General features: G+C 41.4%; 1 protein-coding gene across 2 annotated transcripts in view; it reads left to right on the plus strand.

Moving 5' to 3' along the window:
• Window positions 1-2,089: 2,089 nt before the first annotated feature.
• insyn1 (inhibitory synaptic factor 1) overlaps window positions 2,090-18,131 on the plus strand; it is a 77,951-nt gene continuing 61,909 nt past the window's right edge. The window contains exons 1-2 of one of the 2 annotated variants that reach the window (XM_077564866.1): window positions 2,090-2,785; window positions 3,133-4,554. In XM_077564866.1, the coding sequence (XP_077420992.1) occupies window positions 4,411-4,554 (144 nt within the window). In that variant the 5' untranslated portion in view covers window positions 2,090-2,785; window positions 3,133-4,410. The other variant, XM_077564867.1, reaches the window with a different exon arrangement.

Consider the following 18,131-nt stretch of genomic DNA (forward strand, 5'->3'; position numbering starts at 1 on the left):
TAATGTCCGCTAGAGTCTGTTCCAATTTATGTCAAACTTCTGGTTACAAGTTTCATAGGAGCAGAACTCTAATGTAAGTCGAGGATCCCCTGTGGGCTAAATTGTAGCAGGCGTATCCTCCAGTCTGGTCATGCAGTCGAAACAGCCAGGACATGAAACCACGGTGTGTCTTGCCAACCCACTCGAAATAACTTAGACGACATGTACCTAAAACTAGAGTATCCGGTGAAAACCCAACATGAATGCAAGGAGAACGGACAAACTCCTCCTTAATTGGAATAGCCGTTAGAAAGCTTTTTTCAAGCCACTACATCGTGATAACTTACATTGATGTTTCTGCATTTGGCAATTTATTATTATATTATATTATTAGTATGGGATTTTTTTTTTAATGGGCTTTAGGTGAACTGATGAATACACACACGCACGCACATACTCACCCACATTAAAAAAAAAAGTGTGTATATATATATATATATATATATATATATATATATATATATATATATATATATATATATATATATATATATGTGTGTGTGTGTATATGTATATATATGTATATATATTTAAAAAATAAAAGAAAAAAGAAAAAAAAAAGAGAAAAAAAAACAATTTTTTTTTTAATTAATTTTTTTTAAAAAAGGAGAGCAATGATGATGTCAAATCGAATGAACAATAAAAAAAAAAAACAAAAAACGTTTTTTTAACAGTAGCCTCTAGAGCATCCATGCAGAGTGAAAACTTATCAAGAAGACCCAACACAAAACCTGCCTTCAATAGCAGAGATGTGAGGCAAGCTGCGTCTTGATAGCCCCGCGCCTGGCTGGGTAGGAAGACCTCATCCTGAGAGAAAACATGGTCTAAGCAGGTAGTGATTTTGGAGGGAACCGGAGTACCTACTGAAAATACAAAGGAACCTCAACTGATGCTCAAAGCACAAGTTTAGTGCCGTACTAGATTGTGAAGACGCAGACTTTTCTATCTCCAAGCTCCTCAAACACAAAGCTTCTTTGTATATCAATTATTTTGGGTACCCTCTGCCATTCCTGGCAGTACTGGAAGTCTTCATCTACAACAGGTAAAAAGGAGTGTTGGCGAGACTAAAACTTTCTAATGAGGAGGACATTGGCAGTCTCCAGGATGGGGTAATCAAAGACCAACCCGCCTTGTAAGCAATGATTTTATGTACTCTGGACCTTGAGACCACTAAATGTCCTGATGTAGAAAGTCTTTATCCCAATTCAAGTGAGAATTGCTGACAGAAGAGCCTTCACGGTGGGGTTGGAGGACCCAAATGCAGGGAGGCAGGAGAACCACGGCAGGGAAGCATGTTATACTGAAAACGATTTATTTAACTAAAAACACTAACAGGTGTACTGGGTGAACAAAACCAACAAAGATCTGAAAAGACCACAAATCAAAGTAACAACAAAACACCAGTGGTGACAGCCACAATGATGCAACAAAGACTGAACAAAACCAGGGAACTAAATACAAGCCAACTGACGAGACAACGAGAGACACCTGGCTGACACAAGTGGCTGGGGGAGATGATTGGCTGACACAAGGGAACAGGATGACGAGTACAGGTGCAAACAAAACCTTACAAGTCAGACAGGACACCAATCATAACATTCGATTAGCCAAGTGCGCATGGTTTTGGAATGTGGCGGAAAACCAGACTACCCGGTGACATCCAAGCAAGGAGAGAAATAGGAACTCAACACAGAAAGGTCCGAGCCAAGATTTACACACTAGGCCGCCTTATTGCGGATTGACTTAAGTGTATCTCTACCAGGTATACAAACACCAACCAATCTTGTATACCAATGTATTTTGGAGATCCTCCTTCTTGAGATTACCTAGCCTAGTAGTAAAGGAAGTCTAGTAAAGCAACACTCTACATACGCTATAAAACTGCCACAACAGTAGTAGTGGATCATAGGATGCGAAAGTTAAACTTTCTAATCAAGAGGACATTTTGTCTCCCAGGTGAGGTACTCAAACATGAACCTGCCTTTTGCACACCCGACACATTGTGCCCGCCAGGCCTTGCAGTGTGACTTCATCCCGATCTATTCAGGAGACAGAAAGAAAACTTCCACGGCAAGCTTCAGATGCCGGCAAAAGAGGAGCCAGGTAGAGGTGCGAGGGTGTAAGATCTGCGCCTTTAAAAGCACCAGACTCCTCCTCCACTGAGTGGAAGCGAAGAGCCGAGTGGTGCTGGCAGGAGTCTGAGCCACATGATAAACTCTGGCATCAGCTTGCCTTCATCCGGCAGCCAGAGAGGACACGGCTAGTGTGCAGGGGGCAGAGAGACGGTAGAAAGAGCAAGCGTGACAGAAGGCGGGGGGAGAGAGTGACTGAAAGAGAGAGAGCGAGAGAGAGAGACTAGGGTGTTCGAGGTGGGGGTCTTGGTGGTCAGAGCGATGAGACGAGGCGGATAGACGAGCGAGGAGAAGCTGTCATCTGCGCGCAGCTCCCCTTTTTTTCGCAGCTTTTGCCCCGTCTGTCGGCTGCCTCGCGACGGCAGGCGAACGCCAGCGGGGGATGACGGGTGGCTCGTTTTCAGTGGCTCGGTTATTGGAGTGACGCTCGCAGCGGCGCTGACAGCATCGGAGGCGGCGGCGTCTTCTCTGGCCACTTCGGGCTCCGTCAACAGACTGCCGATTGCTCTCTCTCGCCTCCTCCTGCCCGTCCTCCACACAGCCTCATCTCCCTCTTCCTGATGAGCCTGAGAGTGAAAGACCCCTGCTGATAGAGGCTTCTCTCTGTCAAGACAGTAAGTAGGGGGAGGGAGGGAACTGTGTGAGAGAGAGAGTGGTTGAGAAAGTGTGCAAGAGAGAAGAAGAAGAAGAAGAAGAAGAGAGGTTGTGTGTGGCTCTGAATGCCAAGGATGTGCATGGACAGTTTGCTCCGGGCACAGCAACAGTAACGTGATGTGCGGAAAAGGTAAGTCTGTGTGTGTGTGTGTGTGTGGGTACATGTGTGATGATGCTTTCTGACACCAGCTTCTAGTTAATCCCTTCCGCTTTTTGTCCTGTTCACTCTATCGCATGTTGAATGTGCTGAGAGAGAGTGAGAGAATAAGTGATTGTTTATCCCCACCCTCCATCCCTGTCTCTCCAGGTGTCATGTGCGGTTGGACGGCGCGCCCCGTGGCAGCGGCGTTGCCCCGGATCTGGTGGGAAGCGCTTCCCCTTGCTCATTCTCCGGGGCTCCGCCGGGAATCTTTTCTTGGATTTAACCCATCCTGTTGGATGGCGGTGAGCTTCTTGCCTCTCTGAAAGAAGAGTCCGCATAGGAAACCACACGGATAAGAAGTAAAATAATTATCCAATCACTGCAAGGGGAGGCAGACCCGGTTCCCTTAGCAACAACTGAGGGAGATAGAGGAGAGTCACTTTCTCTTTTTGCTCTTTTGGGTTTTTATGTGTTGGAGGGGGGGGGACACCCCTGTGGACTGCCGTTGGCATCAAGTGCCACCCAGATTCTCAAAGAAGTCGCTCCTTTGCCCCAGAGTCTCCCGTAACTGTGTCTCATCCATGTGATTTTTTTTTAACCAGTTTTCACCACGAGTCACGTATCGTAGGGTCAGGAATTAATTCATCCTGATCCTACGCCACCTGGAATAAATCCTTCTTTTGGGAAGAGGGATTGGATTCTCTAGGAAAAGACCTCCAACAGGACATTTACCTTCTCCCAGACAACAACTGAAATACGTCATTATTAAGTTATCATCTGCAAAGAAATGGAGATCTCAAGTTTATTTTGACATGACCTCTGACGTCGAAGAAAGGAATATCCACTTTTTTTCCTGTAACCAACATTAAGCTCCCTTACAAAATCCATAAAAGACACTAATTGGGGGAGTTGTATTTTTCTATCTCCATAGGAGAGTGGGTATGTATCGACTTTTGTAATGGTAGCATGACTATGTTTTTCAAGTGCAAGAGGGAAAAGCTCTTTCCCAAGTATAGAACAGCGTTTTAAATAGCATCTCTAGAACCATTTGAATTGTACACACTGACACATCAGATGAGTTGGCTCAGTGTGATTATGTAAGATTTTTTTTATTCCAGCTTCGGCACATGTTTTTTTCCAGTTTTTTTTCCCTCTTCAATTTTCCATGGATTTATCGTGTTTGACTTCTCCTGCGCTCACTTTGTCCCCATTTTCGGACGGACGGCATGGCTGCCAGAGAGTGACCCTGTGCCGAGCGTGCGGGCAAGGAAAGGTGTTTTGGTCGTCCAGGTGCTTTTAAGATGTTGAGGTCTCCCTGCGTGGCCGGGGCCCCTGTTCGGATCAGTAGCACTGAGGCTCCTCGTAGCCAAAGACATGGACCCCGACTCGGCTCCCCCACGCCCTCAGCCTGTTGGCCACTGGCCCCACGTCACCTTGTAAAGGATGTCCCTCAGCAGAGCTCCGGCCCGGGACACCTCTGAGACCCCCAGCCCGAGAGAACTCATCCGCAGCCACATGAAGATGGTGATCGACCAGCTGGAAGGAATTCTCAGAGAGCTCAAGGATGTGGCCAAGGAACTTCGGGAGGTGAGCTTGACAATTACACACATGTTCGGCTTTAGGGCTTTGAGAGGTTGTGGGAGAAAGTGGGTTCTAAGTGGGTGTGCTGCCAAGGAAGAGTTCATTTAATTAAGCGTAACATTCCCCTCAAAGTGTGGAGATTGTGATTAAGATTTGAACGCGGGAGCTGACTTTTTTGTTGTGCAGCAGGAGGATATTGTTGATTAGTACCGCAGTGAGGGTGCCGTTCTCCTCATCAAAGATGAGGCAATTACTAACACTACTCGAGTGTTTAAGTTAAGGGGGGGGGGGGGGGTAAACTTGGTTCGAAAACCCGATGAGAAGCAGCAAAGCCTCGCTGTGAGAGGAAAAAGGGCTTAGATAAGATCCAACACTTAGCACCGCAACAGTTATGTAAGCATTTTGTTCAGGATCAACCAGATTCCTGTACTTTTGCAAATGCAGCGTGTCAAGGATTTTTGAAAAGGAGTCAGCAACAGAGAGATTGTTTGGCATTTATCGGGTTGAGCAACTTGAAGTGATGGCGCTAGGTGGAAGACAAAAATGTGTCTTGTGTCTGATAATCGAAGCCGAGAGTACACAATGGCTCTCGTCATCTCTTCCGGATCTTCCCCCTAGCTATGAGCCCGTCTTGTTCAGCTCCTCCTAAAGAGAGCGATAACAGCAGCCGGGGAGACAGAGACGAATGGAAGCTCCGCTAAACCCATCTCGTGTCCTTCCAGTTATTAACCTCCCACCTGTTCCCAGGGAAGCGGAGGAAGGGAAACATGCTTTAAACATGCTGTAAAGGGCCATGCTGGTGCACTGAATGTCCAAAAGACAAGGCAGGGAGGTTTTAAATAGATTTTTCCAAGCTGCCAGGCCATCACATCACAATCCCTTTGCACACATTCTTTCAGACTCCCACCTCTTATGTACTCGGAGGCGCAAGGGCACGGCTCACAGCGAGCCTCCTCTAAAGTGGGACGGAGCGGCCGTGATTGACGATTATGGTGCTACAGCAAGTGGAGTAATGCCGGCCGGAGATATTTATGAACAAACACGCGCCTTGTGCCACTGCCAGCCCCTGACGCCTATTACCATTCTCGTCTCAACGCCCATTAAGGGAGCACGATGACTCGAACGTAACTTTGCAAGAATGTCTCAATCACATATAGACAGCTGGGCTTCATATTAGCCGCTTGTAGTGGGGGAAAATATCTCGATGTGTTGCATCCTCAATTATCCTCTGCTTTTGTTCACCTCTGGAAGCTTACGGATATAGACCAAGTGTAGCAGTACAAGCAGAAACTGTGAAAAGCAGTGTCCACATTCCGAGTGAATCATTTTTCACAAATCACAATCAATTGAGCTGCTTACTACGCTGCTTCCGATTTTGCCTTCTTCTTAACTCATTCACTCACAGCCATTTTCACTGAAGCAACACCCTTCGCTCCCGGTTGTTTTACTGGATTTTGACAGATTTTGCAAGGGCCACAGAATAGCGTGTTCTATTGCAGAATTATTTTTGCTGTGCTTTGTCTGTGTTTGTGTCAACAGATGTACGGAAATAACGAAGGTTGAATGTCCCCAAGGTCGTACGATTCGGAAATCCACCCAAATTTTAGAACGACAAGTCTTTAAAGTTGTAGAAACTATCTGCATTTCAATTGTTTTTGTTTTCAATGTCAGCGTATCATAGCATAGAAGACTTTTCAAAGCATCAAAGGATTCATTCTTTGTTTTGTTTTTCGTTAAACTGCTAAACGTCATGTCTCGAATAGACGGCTACATTTTTCCGAAAATATAATAAGTGTGTTATCCATTTGAGTAAATAAAGGCTTTAACTCATTCACTCCCACTTTTTTTTACTGGATTTTGACTGATTTTGCAAGGGCCACAGAATATTGTGTTCTATTGCTATAAAAACATGGACCTACCAAATGAAACATTATAGTCTCTTCTTTCATCAGGAAAAAAAAGTATATTTCTATCTGTTTCTGTTTTGCAGCAATTAGCATAAGAGTATAGCTACGTTTCATCATTATTCACAAATCTGTTTAAAACAGTGGGGGAAAGAGCTTTTTGCAACATGGCCCTGGCTGATCTCTTATACTCTGCTACAACATAAAATGATGACTGAGAATTTCTGGTATTCTGTCATTTATGTTGTGTGTTTTTTTAAACACTGAGCTTGTGCCTGAAAAATTGTCAATTAGGTAATAGTGTTCCCTCGCCACTTCACGGTTCGATTCTTGCGGCTTCAGTCTATCACTGCGTGTTGTGCAGGTTTACCTCACTATTTCATGACTTTTTGTTCTACTAAGACCATGATCATCACTCAGACTGTTCGGAAACTCGGAACATTGTTCAACTGTGTCATTCAGTCATCCAGAGTTCCCCAGAAAACGGAGTACTCGAACCCATTGTGTTAGGTAGTACAAGAAAAGTAAACACCTGAAGCATGAATTGTTGATTATAGGCTGTGTTGAGAAATTAATCTGAACGGAGCTCGCTCTGCCTCCTGTAGCAGACGAGCCCGACAAAACATACTCTTAATAACTACATTGAAGTTTTTCTTTTTAGTTCAAAATGGCTTCCCTAAACCAGAATCTTGCATCGCAATCAATGTAGTCAAAGGTACAATCCTGGTAGGTTAATGCTCGTTTGGTGCAGTAAATCCTTGTAGTGGAAACCAAAAGCTAGTTCCCATGACTCTTCTTCTTCTTTGGCATTCTTCTTCATCTTTTACATGTAATGGCTTAATAGAGACATAAATCCCACCCCATAAAAAAGGCAACCTCTGCTTAGCGTAAATTCACCGTATTCTGTAGTTTCATGTTCAGTGTTTTTTATACAGAATGTTCTTGGCTCTTGGCTTTACATAGATATCGTGATGGATGCCAATGATTTTCTTCCCAATGATCGACTATCACACAATTGCTATCTTGACCTACTGCAATTTTCACCTATTAGCCACTATGTTATCAGTATCAATATCATGCAATTAACCGACCATGCAATTGCGGATTGGCCGAGGAAACACAAGAGTCACACTCAGATGCTGGATGGCTAATGTTGCGTAAAAAATCGCCCATACTTGGTCTTGTGAAGGGAACAACATAATAGATAACAACCGTCACGTAAATAAATGATGAATTGCCACGTGAAAGCAATGAAATAAATAATTCGGTGAGGGAGCAGTAATGACTGATTATTACCCAGTAGGTCTTTAGGGAGCTGGTGGAACTGCGGCGTTCTCGGGAGTCAAAAGATGACATTCCAGATCACATGCTGCACTGTACAAATGCGGCCTTTCCAGTTTCTTCTTTTGCCTTCCTGACTCGGGCAATTTTCCATGCTCAAAATAACACGTGCAGCAAAGCAAACATAAAAAAAATCTCTTCATTCCAACAACATCAATATTCCATTCAGCAAAGCAATCTGCCTGCAAAACATACTTTGCTTGTTTCTCGTTTTATCAATGTGCACTCATTTCTTATTCCAACCTTCAATCAAACCATTTAGTCGGAGCCTCAACACGAATGAAAATATGAGCTTTCGATTTGTGTGTGTGTTTGTGTGTGTGTGTGTGTGTGGGGGGGGGGGGGTACAACTTGCAGCTGTAATAGCCTTGCACATCAACTCTGAGAAATCAAAATGTTCTGTAGACATTTTAGAGGCAATTCCAAATGTACATTGTACTTTTATTGAATTTCAAGGTTCAGCAAAGTCCAGACCATTTTTATTTCACTTTTAACATAACATGGGGCCAAGGCAAATCTATTCATCACTATAATAAGACCTCACAGAAAATAATTTGGTACACTCTAAAAACAGTTCCGATCAAGAATGGACCGATCCACTTTATGGGTCAATTTGACCCAACTTTCTGCGTTGTTTTATACAAAATTACCCTATTTTTTGACTCAAGTAAAGGATCTGACCAATATTTATGAGTTATTTTAGACAAAAAAATAATAATTCTTGACTCAAAATTGGGTCAAATTGACCCAAGTGGAGGATCGGTCCATTTTTGACCCATGACTGTTTTTAGAGTGTACAGTCTCCCAAGGTGGAAAAGATTACAGTTTACATATGAACACAAGGATTTTTGGCAGGTGTATTCATTCAGAAAAATCTTTTGACGGCGCCCTGCCTATTGATCAAACACGATTCGGAGTAAAAACACAGATACACTCTAATAAACTGTTGGGTCAAAAAGAACCCAACTATGGGTAAAAAATGGACTGATCCTCCACTTGAGTCAGTTTGTTGTTTTATACAAAATGATCCAATTTTTTGACCCAAGTAAAGGATCTAACCAATATTTATGATTTGTTTTACAATAAAAGAGCCATTTATTGATTCAAAGTTGGGTCAAATTGACCCCTAAAGTGGATCGGTTCATTTTTGATCCATAATTGGGTTACTTTTGACCGAACAGTTTTTAGAGTGTACCATTTAAAAAAACAAAACACAAACTAGGGTAGGGGTGAAGGCTCACAATCATTCTCTGGTGATATTTTAACTTGGTACAGTTCCAAACTAAAAATTAATATTAATGAATTCTTAGCTACAAGCAATTTTAGTAACTACGCTTACTGGTTAATTTCTGAGTTGTTCAAAACTATTATTCCCATATGAAATAATGTAAACCTAATTTATTTGTTAATGGATCAAATATCAACAAAAAATCTGGGAACATGGCTCAACAAATAACCTATTTTGGCTGCGGTTCACATTAGACCAAAATACAATTTTAATTCCGTCATTTTCCTTCTAGCCAGACCTTGACCTCACCTCATCCTTTTCCCTTTAGGGGGTTGCTCTCCTCATCGTCTGAAAGGAGGTCACGGAGAGGGTCTTGCCTTCTTGTTTGCCAGAATTCATCAGTCTCATTAGCAAAAGCCCCGTGCCAAATGCGTGCCCCCTAAATTTTTCCAAAGTTCAAACCGCAGAGCTTAATTCTCTTACAAGCTGCGCTCTGTGACGAACCTACGGAGTCATCTGCTATGAAACATTAATCATTGGTGCGCCCCAGTAGCCCGTCGATGGGAAGCGTGCCACGTATCCACAACATCCTTGGCTCTCGAGGTCCTCTGTTGGCTTTCCGTCGTTGCAATAACAGTTTTCAACCATAAAATGTAAATGACGCATCATTCATACTGATTCTGGTACAAACATTCTTTTGAATATGCTGGTACAACAGTACAACGTATGGCTGTGGATAGACTGCTGAATCTATCCTGCACAAGCCAATAACATAATAGCCTCGTGCTGAATAGAATACAATAGAATGCAGCCGTCACAATGACCAAAAATCAGTGATTGGCAGGAGAATATAAACTATAATTTTGTCCTTGCTATTGAATTAGATGACTGTTGAAAACTCAAATTTGATTCTTGGCAACCAGCACGGTCTCCAAAGATTTCAAATAAGAAAGCCTTCGCTACAACAGTTAGTGTGGAATTTTAGATAGCGTTCCATTAAGTAGGCTGGTCGATTGTGTTGAATAGCATGTTGATTAATCACGTACTAATACTTTTGGGCTCAAAATAGAGTGCAGAGTCCTAATTTCCTGTTTAAAAAAAAAAAAAGGAAAAAGTAATGTAAACTATGTCAAGTTGAACCACAGTTAATTCACACTATGGCAAAAAGTCCTTAGGGCAGCATTTTTTTTTTGTACAGTAGGACACTGGCAAAGCGAGATTACAACATTCAGAAAGAAACACGATATTGGATTCATAGTGCCTGGGGTAGATTGCTTCTGACCCCTTTGCTGTTTAACAGTTTTCTAAATGTTGCTGAATGGTGGATTTCATCTGATAGTATTGATTTGATGTATTTTTTTTGTCATTAGTTGTACTAATTATAAAAAAATTCCATCAACGCTATTAATTAGTAGCACATATAAGCTACAGTGGAACCTTTAAAGGCAAGCACCGTGCATTTTACGACATAGTTCAACCACTGATTAATTCATGTTGAGGTTCAATTGGCCTGGTTTGCTAAAATGTAAGACTTTTCTTAAATTGTTCTAGGATAAAATTCAACTTTGAGCTTAGATTTAAACCACAATGTGATGCAGACATGCTAACTACTACTGAAACCAAGACTCATCTAGTTTACTTCCAACACTCAAAAACACTTTGAGACAGGGGGTTTTATTATAATTTTTTGGGCATGCTTCTGTTACGGATTTACATAATCAACAGATGGTTGTTTTACATTGTTCTTGCTCAAATTTTCAGATTGCTTATTTTTAACCTTGAGTTATTTGCGTAAAAACTCAGTTCTTCACTGTTTTGTCACTGTCAAATTTAAAAGTGTGTGTGGCATCTATAGGCATTTTTTAAACTTTTTAAGGGTTTGATGTAAATTACTTGATGACTTTTGCTATTCAAAGTATTCGCTATTTTTGACCTAACCATGTACAGTACGTGATAAAGAACTCGGTAATCTCTTACAACTAAATGCTTACTTTGCGCTTTCTGCATGACATTAATATTCACTATAAGGTGTTGCTGCTGTCTAAGTAAATCTCACGCCCTGTGAAAGTTTTTCCGCCGCGACTGTCGTTGAAAGTCAATTTGGGTGACATACGGCCCCCTCGTAGTCGTGAATCGCATGACAGTCTTTGTGACGAGTCCAATGAGAAGGACATAAAGGAAGGACATTGGACGGTAATACCCCACGATAAAGCGCTCCATTTGTAATAATCACACTGGCAGGAGAGGCGACTCCGCTGGAGAAATCAGTCATTGAGTTGCAACATCAACCTTGGATAGAGGATAAACAAGAAACGTTACATGAATGTTGCGTTGTGACATTTAGATATTCGCTCCAACTAACTTCGGCAGAATAGATGGCATCTGATGGAAGACAATACTTTTTATCGGGCACGTCCAGGCTGGCAAATTGAAATAATGTGATGAAGCACCGAGTGGGGGGGTGGGGGTAGTCGAGATATGCAAGATGAAGCATTTAAAAAGAATAAAAAATGTAGGGAAGGAGGCAGGGATGATGGACTGTTATGACGGCCATTATGCAGACGCATTCGACGGAGCACATCTGTGTTGGGCGCAAGACAAATGAACACGGGGCAGGCAATCAGGACTCCTCAAATACAATAAAGCTCCAAATGAGATGAGGTCAAAAGACGATAAAGAAAGAGCAATTATCACTGGCTGAATGCAGCACATTGGAGGACATTGCCCCTTGACAGGAGGCCTCAGGATAGATTGAGGCTAGTTTTCTCAATAGTTGTCATTACGCTAGACCCTGCCGCTTTATAAATGAGAATGGCCACCGTGCAGGGTGGGGATTATTTAATTAATCTTTGGAAGTGTGTCGTGAATCAAAAACTAGCCGTAGTTATTCATTTGCGAGTGGCAGCAGTTGCGGCCATTTTACCCACCCTCCGTGTTCCATAAATCTAATCTTATAATCTTACCGTACAAAGGAAGCACAAACACGATTGATCGCAAGACTCCAGTCCATGTTTGATTCAATTGTATTTAGTTTTTTGTAGTATGTTTTTTTTTTTTATCCACCCATTTTCTTTGTCACATTTGAGGCATTCGCTTTGACGAATGAGATGGAGCCTCGCCAGCTGACGTTGCACATGGCTTTTCTAGTTTTCGAATTATATGACATGCGGTTCTTTAAAATGTTTAGCTCTGAATGTATTTCACTTATGACACAAACGTGAGCATTAGTCTTGTTTTTTTTTCATTACAGTCAAATTAAGTTGACCATATTTTGATTCCCAAAAAAAGTCCTGCCTCAAGATATTTAAAGGATCTTTGTGCAGTTTGTCCCTTTTTCACTCGAGACCACCTCGCCACCTCTGGCCCAAAGCGTAACTGCAACATCTGTGTCAGGCTCGTTCATGGTGTGTGTGCGAGTACGTACACGATCTTAAAGATTAGGACCGCCCCCTCATTTGAATAACATTTCGATCTGACAGAGCGTCTGCAGCATGAAATAAATCAATGTGAGAGCAGAGCGATTTTATTTATTGATTGATATTTAATTCTATTTATATATTTGTGTATTTATTTCGACATATATTTTTGGATTAAATTTTTTATCATTTTTTTTATTTTTACTCTTATTTATGTATTTAGAGAGATACAATATATATTGTTGTTGTTTTATTTCCATTTCCATTAATTTTGGAATTTTATTATTATTATATTATTAATTTTTTTTATATCCATTTTTATTTTCACTTTTAGTCATTTATTTATTTATTTAGCCATTTTGTTCTCTTTTTTTTATTTTGGCAGTTTTGGTCCTCCATAGTTGGCCAACAAGCTTTATTGTGCACAAAAAATAGCGTAGCTCATCAAAAGAGCTATTCTGCACATGCTCAGCATCATCTCTATTTTGGCAAGTATTAAAATACTTATCTTATCACCTGTTAAAACAGGGTCTTCTTCTTGAAATAAGTGTTGCAAAAAAGTTATATATTTCCATTAAGCCAAATTGAGTTTCCTATTTAGTTTTTTTTACTAATTTCAATTGAATGGCATATGATCCTACTGGCAGCTGTTAGCATAAATCAAGAGATTTATACAAAAAAATGGTATCTCGTCAAATGAGTTGATCTGCTCCAAGTGCAGACGGTCCGCTAAATGCCGGCATTGTTGTTCAAACAGCTGGCCCAGCATCAGTCGTTCTGTTCGCCAGCAAGCCAGCCAGCCAGCTAGCTAGCACCTCCTGTTTGAGACTGACACCAGTTACCACACGTTTCCACGTTTAGAAGGTCCCTGCTGAAACCATCACACTCGGCCCCAAACCAAATTTGTTCCGAACCCAGAAATAGCCTTGGGGATACCAAAATCAAAGAGCCACTTTCTATCTTCAGGGAACTCTTCTTCTCCTTCTCAAGCTCCAACCTAAGCCCTCCCTCCGATATGCAGGGCAGAGCTGAACACTGACTCACTGTGAGAGACATTCTCGTGGCTATATTCAACATTATTAATAAGGACAATGAAAAAATGCCCCGCTCTGTAGTTGGTCATCCAGTGACGAATGCTGTTTACTTGTTTCCAAAGTTTGTTTTGAGCCAGATTTGGTTGATCAAAACACATTTGGCCCTTTCATCACAGCAAGTTTCGTAGAAGTTTTATAATTGTGTACTCATGCTAACAAATTAAATAACTAAAAACAAATTGGTATCTAATTAAGATCTTGCCTTTTGCAATTCGCTTCTTAGTTAGAACTGACAATTTGTAGCCACGGCTGCATGGCAGAATGAATCGTCGAGGTGTCCACATGCATTACCAGAGAGAAATAAACCTGAACTTCCTTAGCATGAACTGAAAGCTAAACCCAAATCAATTTACAGTCTGTTTACATCCAGCACTCACAATAAGCAACTGGGAGATTGAGACGCAGCTAAAATTGTTTTTCTCCCCGTAACGTGGTCTGGAGCTTCATTCCCTAGCAAGTATGGAACGTACCGTGACTTGAGTACTGTTCCATCTCCCCGTTAAAACTCAAGAGAATATAGGTCAGACATCATTAACTGCATGCATATAAATGCTTAGATGCTATATGCACTCACTGTCAAATATTTCCTTGCAAACTTGTTTGAGGCAGCTGCTTGGATCGGTATACTTGAGGGTGGATTGTCTTACTGTAGGTAAGAACATTTCCCCCCTAAAATATTGGGTCCAACTCCACATTTTACAGCAAACACAGTGTACATGTAGACAGTCTAGCATTCATACTTGTATTCAGTCCTACGGGCAATTTAAAGTATGCATGTTTTTGGAATGTATGAGGAAGCCAGAATATGGCGAAAACTCAGGTAAGCATGGTGAGAACATGCTAAGTCATGTGATGCAGTGTTCCAAAAGACATTTGAACTTAAACTCACAAGCCAGATTGATAATTGTGATTCACTCAAAGAAGTTTTCTTCACATTATCAATCTGGAACTTCAACTCGTCAGATCTTGCTGCACGATACTTCGAGCTGATTGGCAGATGCGGCATCTTTGCATGTTTGTTTTGACCAAACAAGGCGACGGATGAAAATGACCGTCTTCGGTCTCGTCTTAGGGGGAGAAAAACAAGCACAAACATCTTTGCCGGATAAAAAATGCACAAAGCGCCTCTCGCTGTTCAACATTCACAAGGAATGGTGAGTAATTTTGCGAGAACAGAATTAATTGCAGCATCTGTTTGTCTGTTAGGTTTGTTTGTTTCCCCCCCCGCCATCGTTGTTTCTTGGTTTCTCAGTTGCAAACGTATCAGCGGGAGCGGTACAAGATGTATTCTCCGGAGTTTGTGAACTCACAAATACCGTGAGAATTCAGCTTGCTGGCAAGGTTAATTTGAACTCAGATCTTCTAACTGTGAGGCGGACTTCCAAACCGCCTAGAGTCTGTAGGGTGACCAGATTTTCAAAATTAAAAACTGCGAGACTACAATTTCTCTGAAAATCAATTATACGATAAATTCTCATCAATAACAAATTCAATCGTTAGTCAATCTGGTGACAGTTAGCTCATGCTAAATGGTATCTTGGTTGACAGTTAAACAGCGCTAAACACATCGATGCACTCACCGTTATCCAACCTCCAATAGCTGGCTGTGCGGCGACCGCAGCATTAGGCTAGTAGGACTACATTTCCCATGACTCTTAGACACGGAAGCAGGAAGTAGTTCTAGTTCTGGTATGACGAAAACACGCTAGCGATAAGCTGAGAATGAGAATTCAAATGTGAAAGTAATTCGGAAGGATTTTAAGAGTTACATTTATTTACATTTAATTGGTTTTTCGTAAGAATCGCTATTACAACTGTGTGATTGACATACACATGGCCCAAACAATTGCCGTAAAAGTCAAACAATTTGCCGGAATCCACAAGGATGTGGCACACGAGGCTTAAAAAATTTGGGACTGTCACATTTAAACGTGGATGTGTGGTCACCCTAAAAGTATGCAGCGTTTCACAATCACATCTATTGCTTTTCTTTTTTTTTTTTTTTAAACCCAACACGTCTTGACTGTTAGGCAGACATGCTAACCACTAATCCACCCTGCCGCTGCAGGGAAACCTCTGGGGAATGTTATTCACACACTCCTCTTACCACTGTCCTCCAAGAAAAAGTTTTGCAAGAAGACAAGGTTAAAACTTTGATGCTGGCTGAAATGAGGTCTACTAATGTGTGGTGACGGCTATGTACAGTCATCCATTTTTTTTTTTTTATAGTGCTTGTCTTTATTAGGGTCAACCCTGAACTGGTCAGCGGACAATCGCAGGGCACCGAAATGTGTACAATGAAGGCATATTTTTTTTTGTTTGAGCTACACACTTTAAGAGCTTCGGGGCATTAAGGAGTATGCGCTGCGCTAGCACTTCTCGCTACAATGACTCAGTATCTTGAGGAGCGCTTGTTAGCTTGCTCCAAGTAAACAATTCCCCTCACCCATTTGACGGGAAACATTAATGCTTCCCATGGCTGAGGTTTTTTTCCCCCGCATTCTAATTTGTCTTAAGAGAGTTGCTCTCTGGTTTTGTCTCATGGTGTTAAGATCTCACAGGCCTCCGAGCACTCGTCGAGGGGGTCGGCGCTCGAACGCAGGCAACACACCGATCAAAGTGCTTTTTCAGCCAAAACACAAAAAACTGGGCCAAAGGGCTGCTTCTCATTAAAAGCCATTTGAGAAGAAGAATGACAAGTACCTGCCTGCTGTGTCTTGTCAATTTGCTCCTCATCGCCTGACCCCATTTTGTGTATGGAAATTAAATTCCTAAATTAAAGCTTGGTGTCGCGCCTCCAGCGCAGTTCTCTTTTCTACGGGGGGAAAAAAAGACAACAAGAACAAGGCACCTTAAGCCTTAAATGTTTTCCGAGCTGAATACAAAACAAGCCTGCCATCTCGTCAGCCCCGAATCACACGCTTTGTTTGGGATTTAATTCAAACTACTGGTTGAAGTCATGCCTTCAGACAGAATTATTTTTGCTGTGCTTTGTCTGTGTTTGTGTCAACAGAAGTACGGAAATAACGAAGGTTGAATGTCCCCAAGGTCGTACGATTCGGAAATCCACCCAAATTTTAGAACGACAAGTCTTTAAAGTTGTAGAAACTATCTGCATTTCAATTGTTTTTGTTTTCAATGTCAGCGTATCATAGCATAGAAGACTTTTCAAAGCATCAAAGGATTCATTCTTTGTTTTGTTTTTTGTTAAACTGCTAAACGTCACGTCTACGACGGCTACATTTTTCCGAAAATATAATAAGTGTGTTATCCATTTGAGTAAATAAAGGCTTTAACTCATTCACTCCCAGCCATTTTCACTGAAGCAACACCCTTCACACCCGGCTGTTTTACTGGATTTTGATTGCTTTTGCAAGGCCTACAGAATAGTGTGTTCTATTGCTATAAAAACATGGAACCTACCAAAAGAAATATTAGAGTCTCTTCTTTCATCAGAAAAAAAAGTATATTTCTATCTGTTTCTGTTTTGCAGCAATTAGCATAAGAATATAGCTACGTTTCATCATTATTCACAAATCTGTTTAAAACAGTGGGGGAAAGAGCTTTTTGCAACATGGCCCTGGTTGATCTCTTATACTCTGCTACAACATAAAGTGATGACTGAGAATTTCAGGTATTCTGTCATTTATGTTGTGTGTTTTTTAAACACTGAGCTTGTGCCTGAAATTTTGTCAATTAGGTAATAGTGTTCCCTCGTCACTTCACGGTTCGATTCTTGCGGCTTCAGTCTATTTCTATCTGTTTTTTCGTTTTGCAGCAACTAGTGTTAGAATATAGCTGCGTTTTATCATTATTCACAAATCTGTTTAGAAGTGTGGGTAAATAAGCTTTTTTTTTTTAAACATGGCCCTGGTTGATCCATTTTGCTCTACTGTCATCTGCTGACCGTTTTTGTAACAACTATGATTTTCTCAAACATTCTCTGCAGTTGAGAGGCTGCATCAAAGCCTTCTGTATGCTCTAGCATTAAAAAAAAAAAAAAACATTAAATAACATGTAAATCTGTCTTTGGGACACTTAAAACATTTAAAACAGAACGTATTCATACGTTTTTGGGAACAAATGAACTAACCTAACAATAAGCCTTAAAGCCAATGTCCATGCTGAGTGTGTGTCTTGTATCAAATGCATTCGAGGATGGACACAGCTTATGTTTTTTAGTGCAAATCCAACACAGTGACGTGATCAACTAGTAGATAAGCAGATATAAATACAACTCGTGTGCGTATCTGTATGCAGTATCATCGCTCAGAGTGTTTTGAAACTAGATTATCAGTCTGAACAGCAAGTAGAGTACACGGCTGGCTAATGTTGCGAGCTGTGCAGAAAGTAAGAGTGTTGCATTCCCGGGAGGCTTCCGCTTTTGGGATGTGGCCCCAACATATTGACCAGCCCATCATGCTTGTAAGACCCACTGGGCCTCCCTCCAGGAACCGTGCACTCAGCATAGACTGTAATGAGGACTCTGCTTTCGACCTCTGCTGAGGTAAACACTCCAAAAAAAAAAAAAAGTGCTAATCTTGCTTTTTGGCTCATTATATATTTACAATAAGGGTACTTACTGTATATACTGCATGTG

Source organism: Vanacampus margaritifer, chromosome 4, assembly GCF_051991255.1.
Source record: "Vanacampus margaritifer isolate UIUO_Vmar chromosome 4, RoL_Vmar_1.0, whole genome shotgun sequence".
NCBI classification, from domain to species: Eukaryota; Metazoa; Chordata; class Actinopteri; order Syngnathiformes; family Syngnathidae; genus Vanacampus; species Vanacampus margaritifer.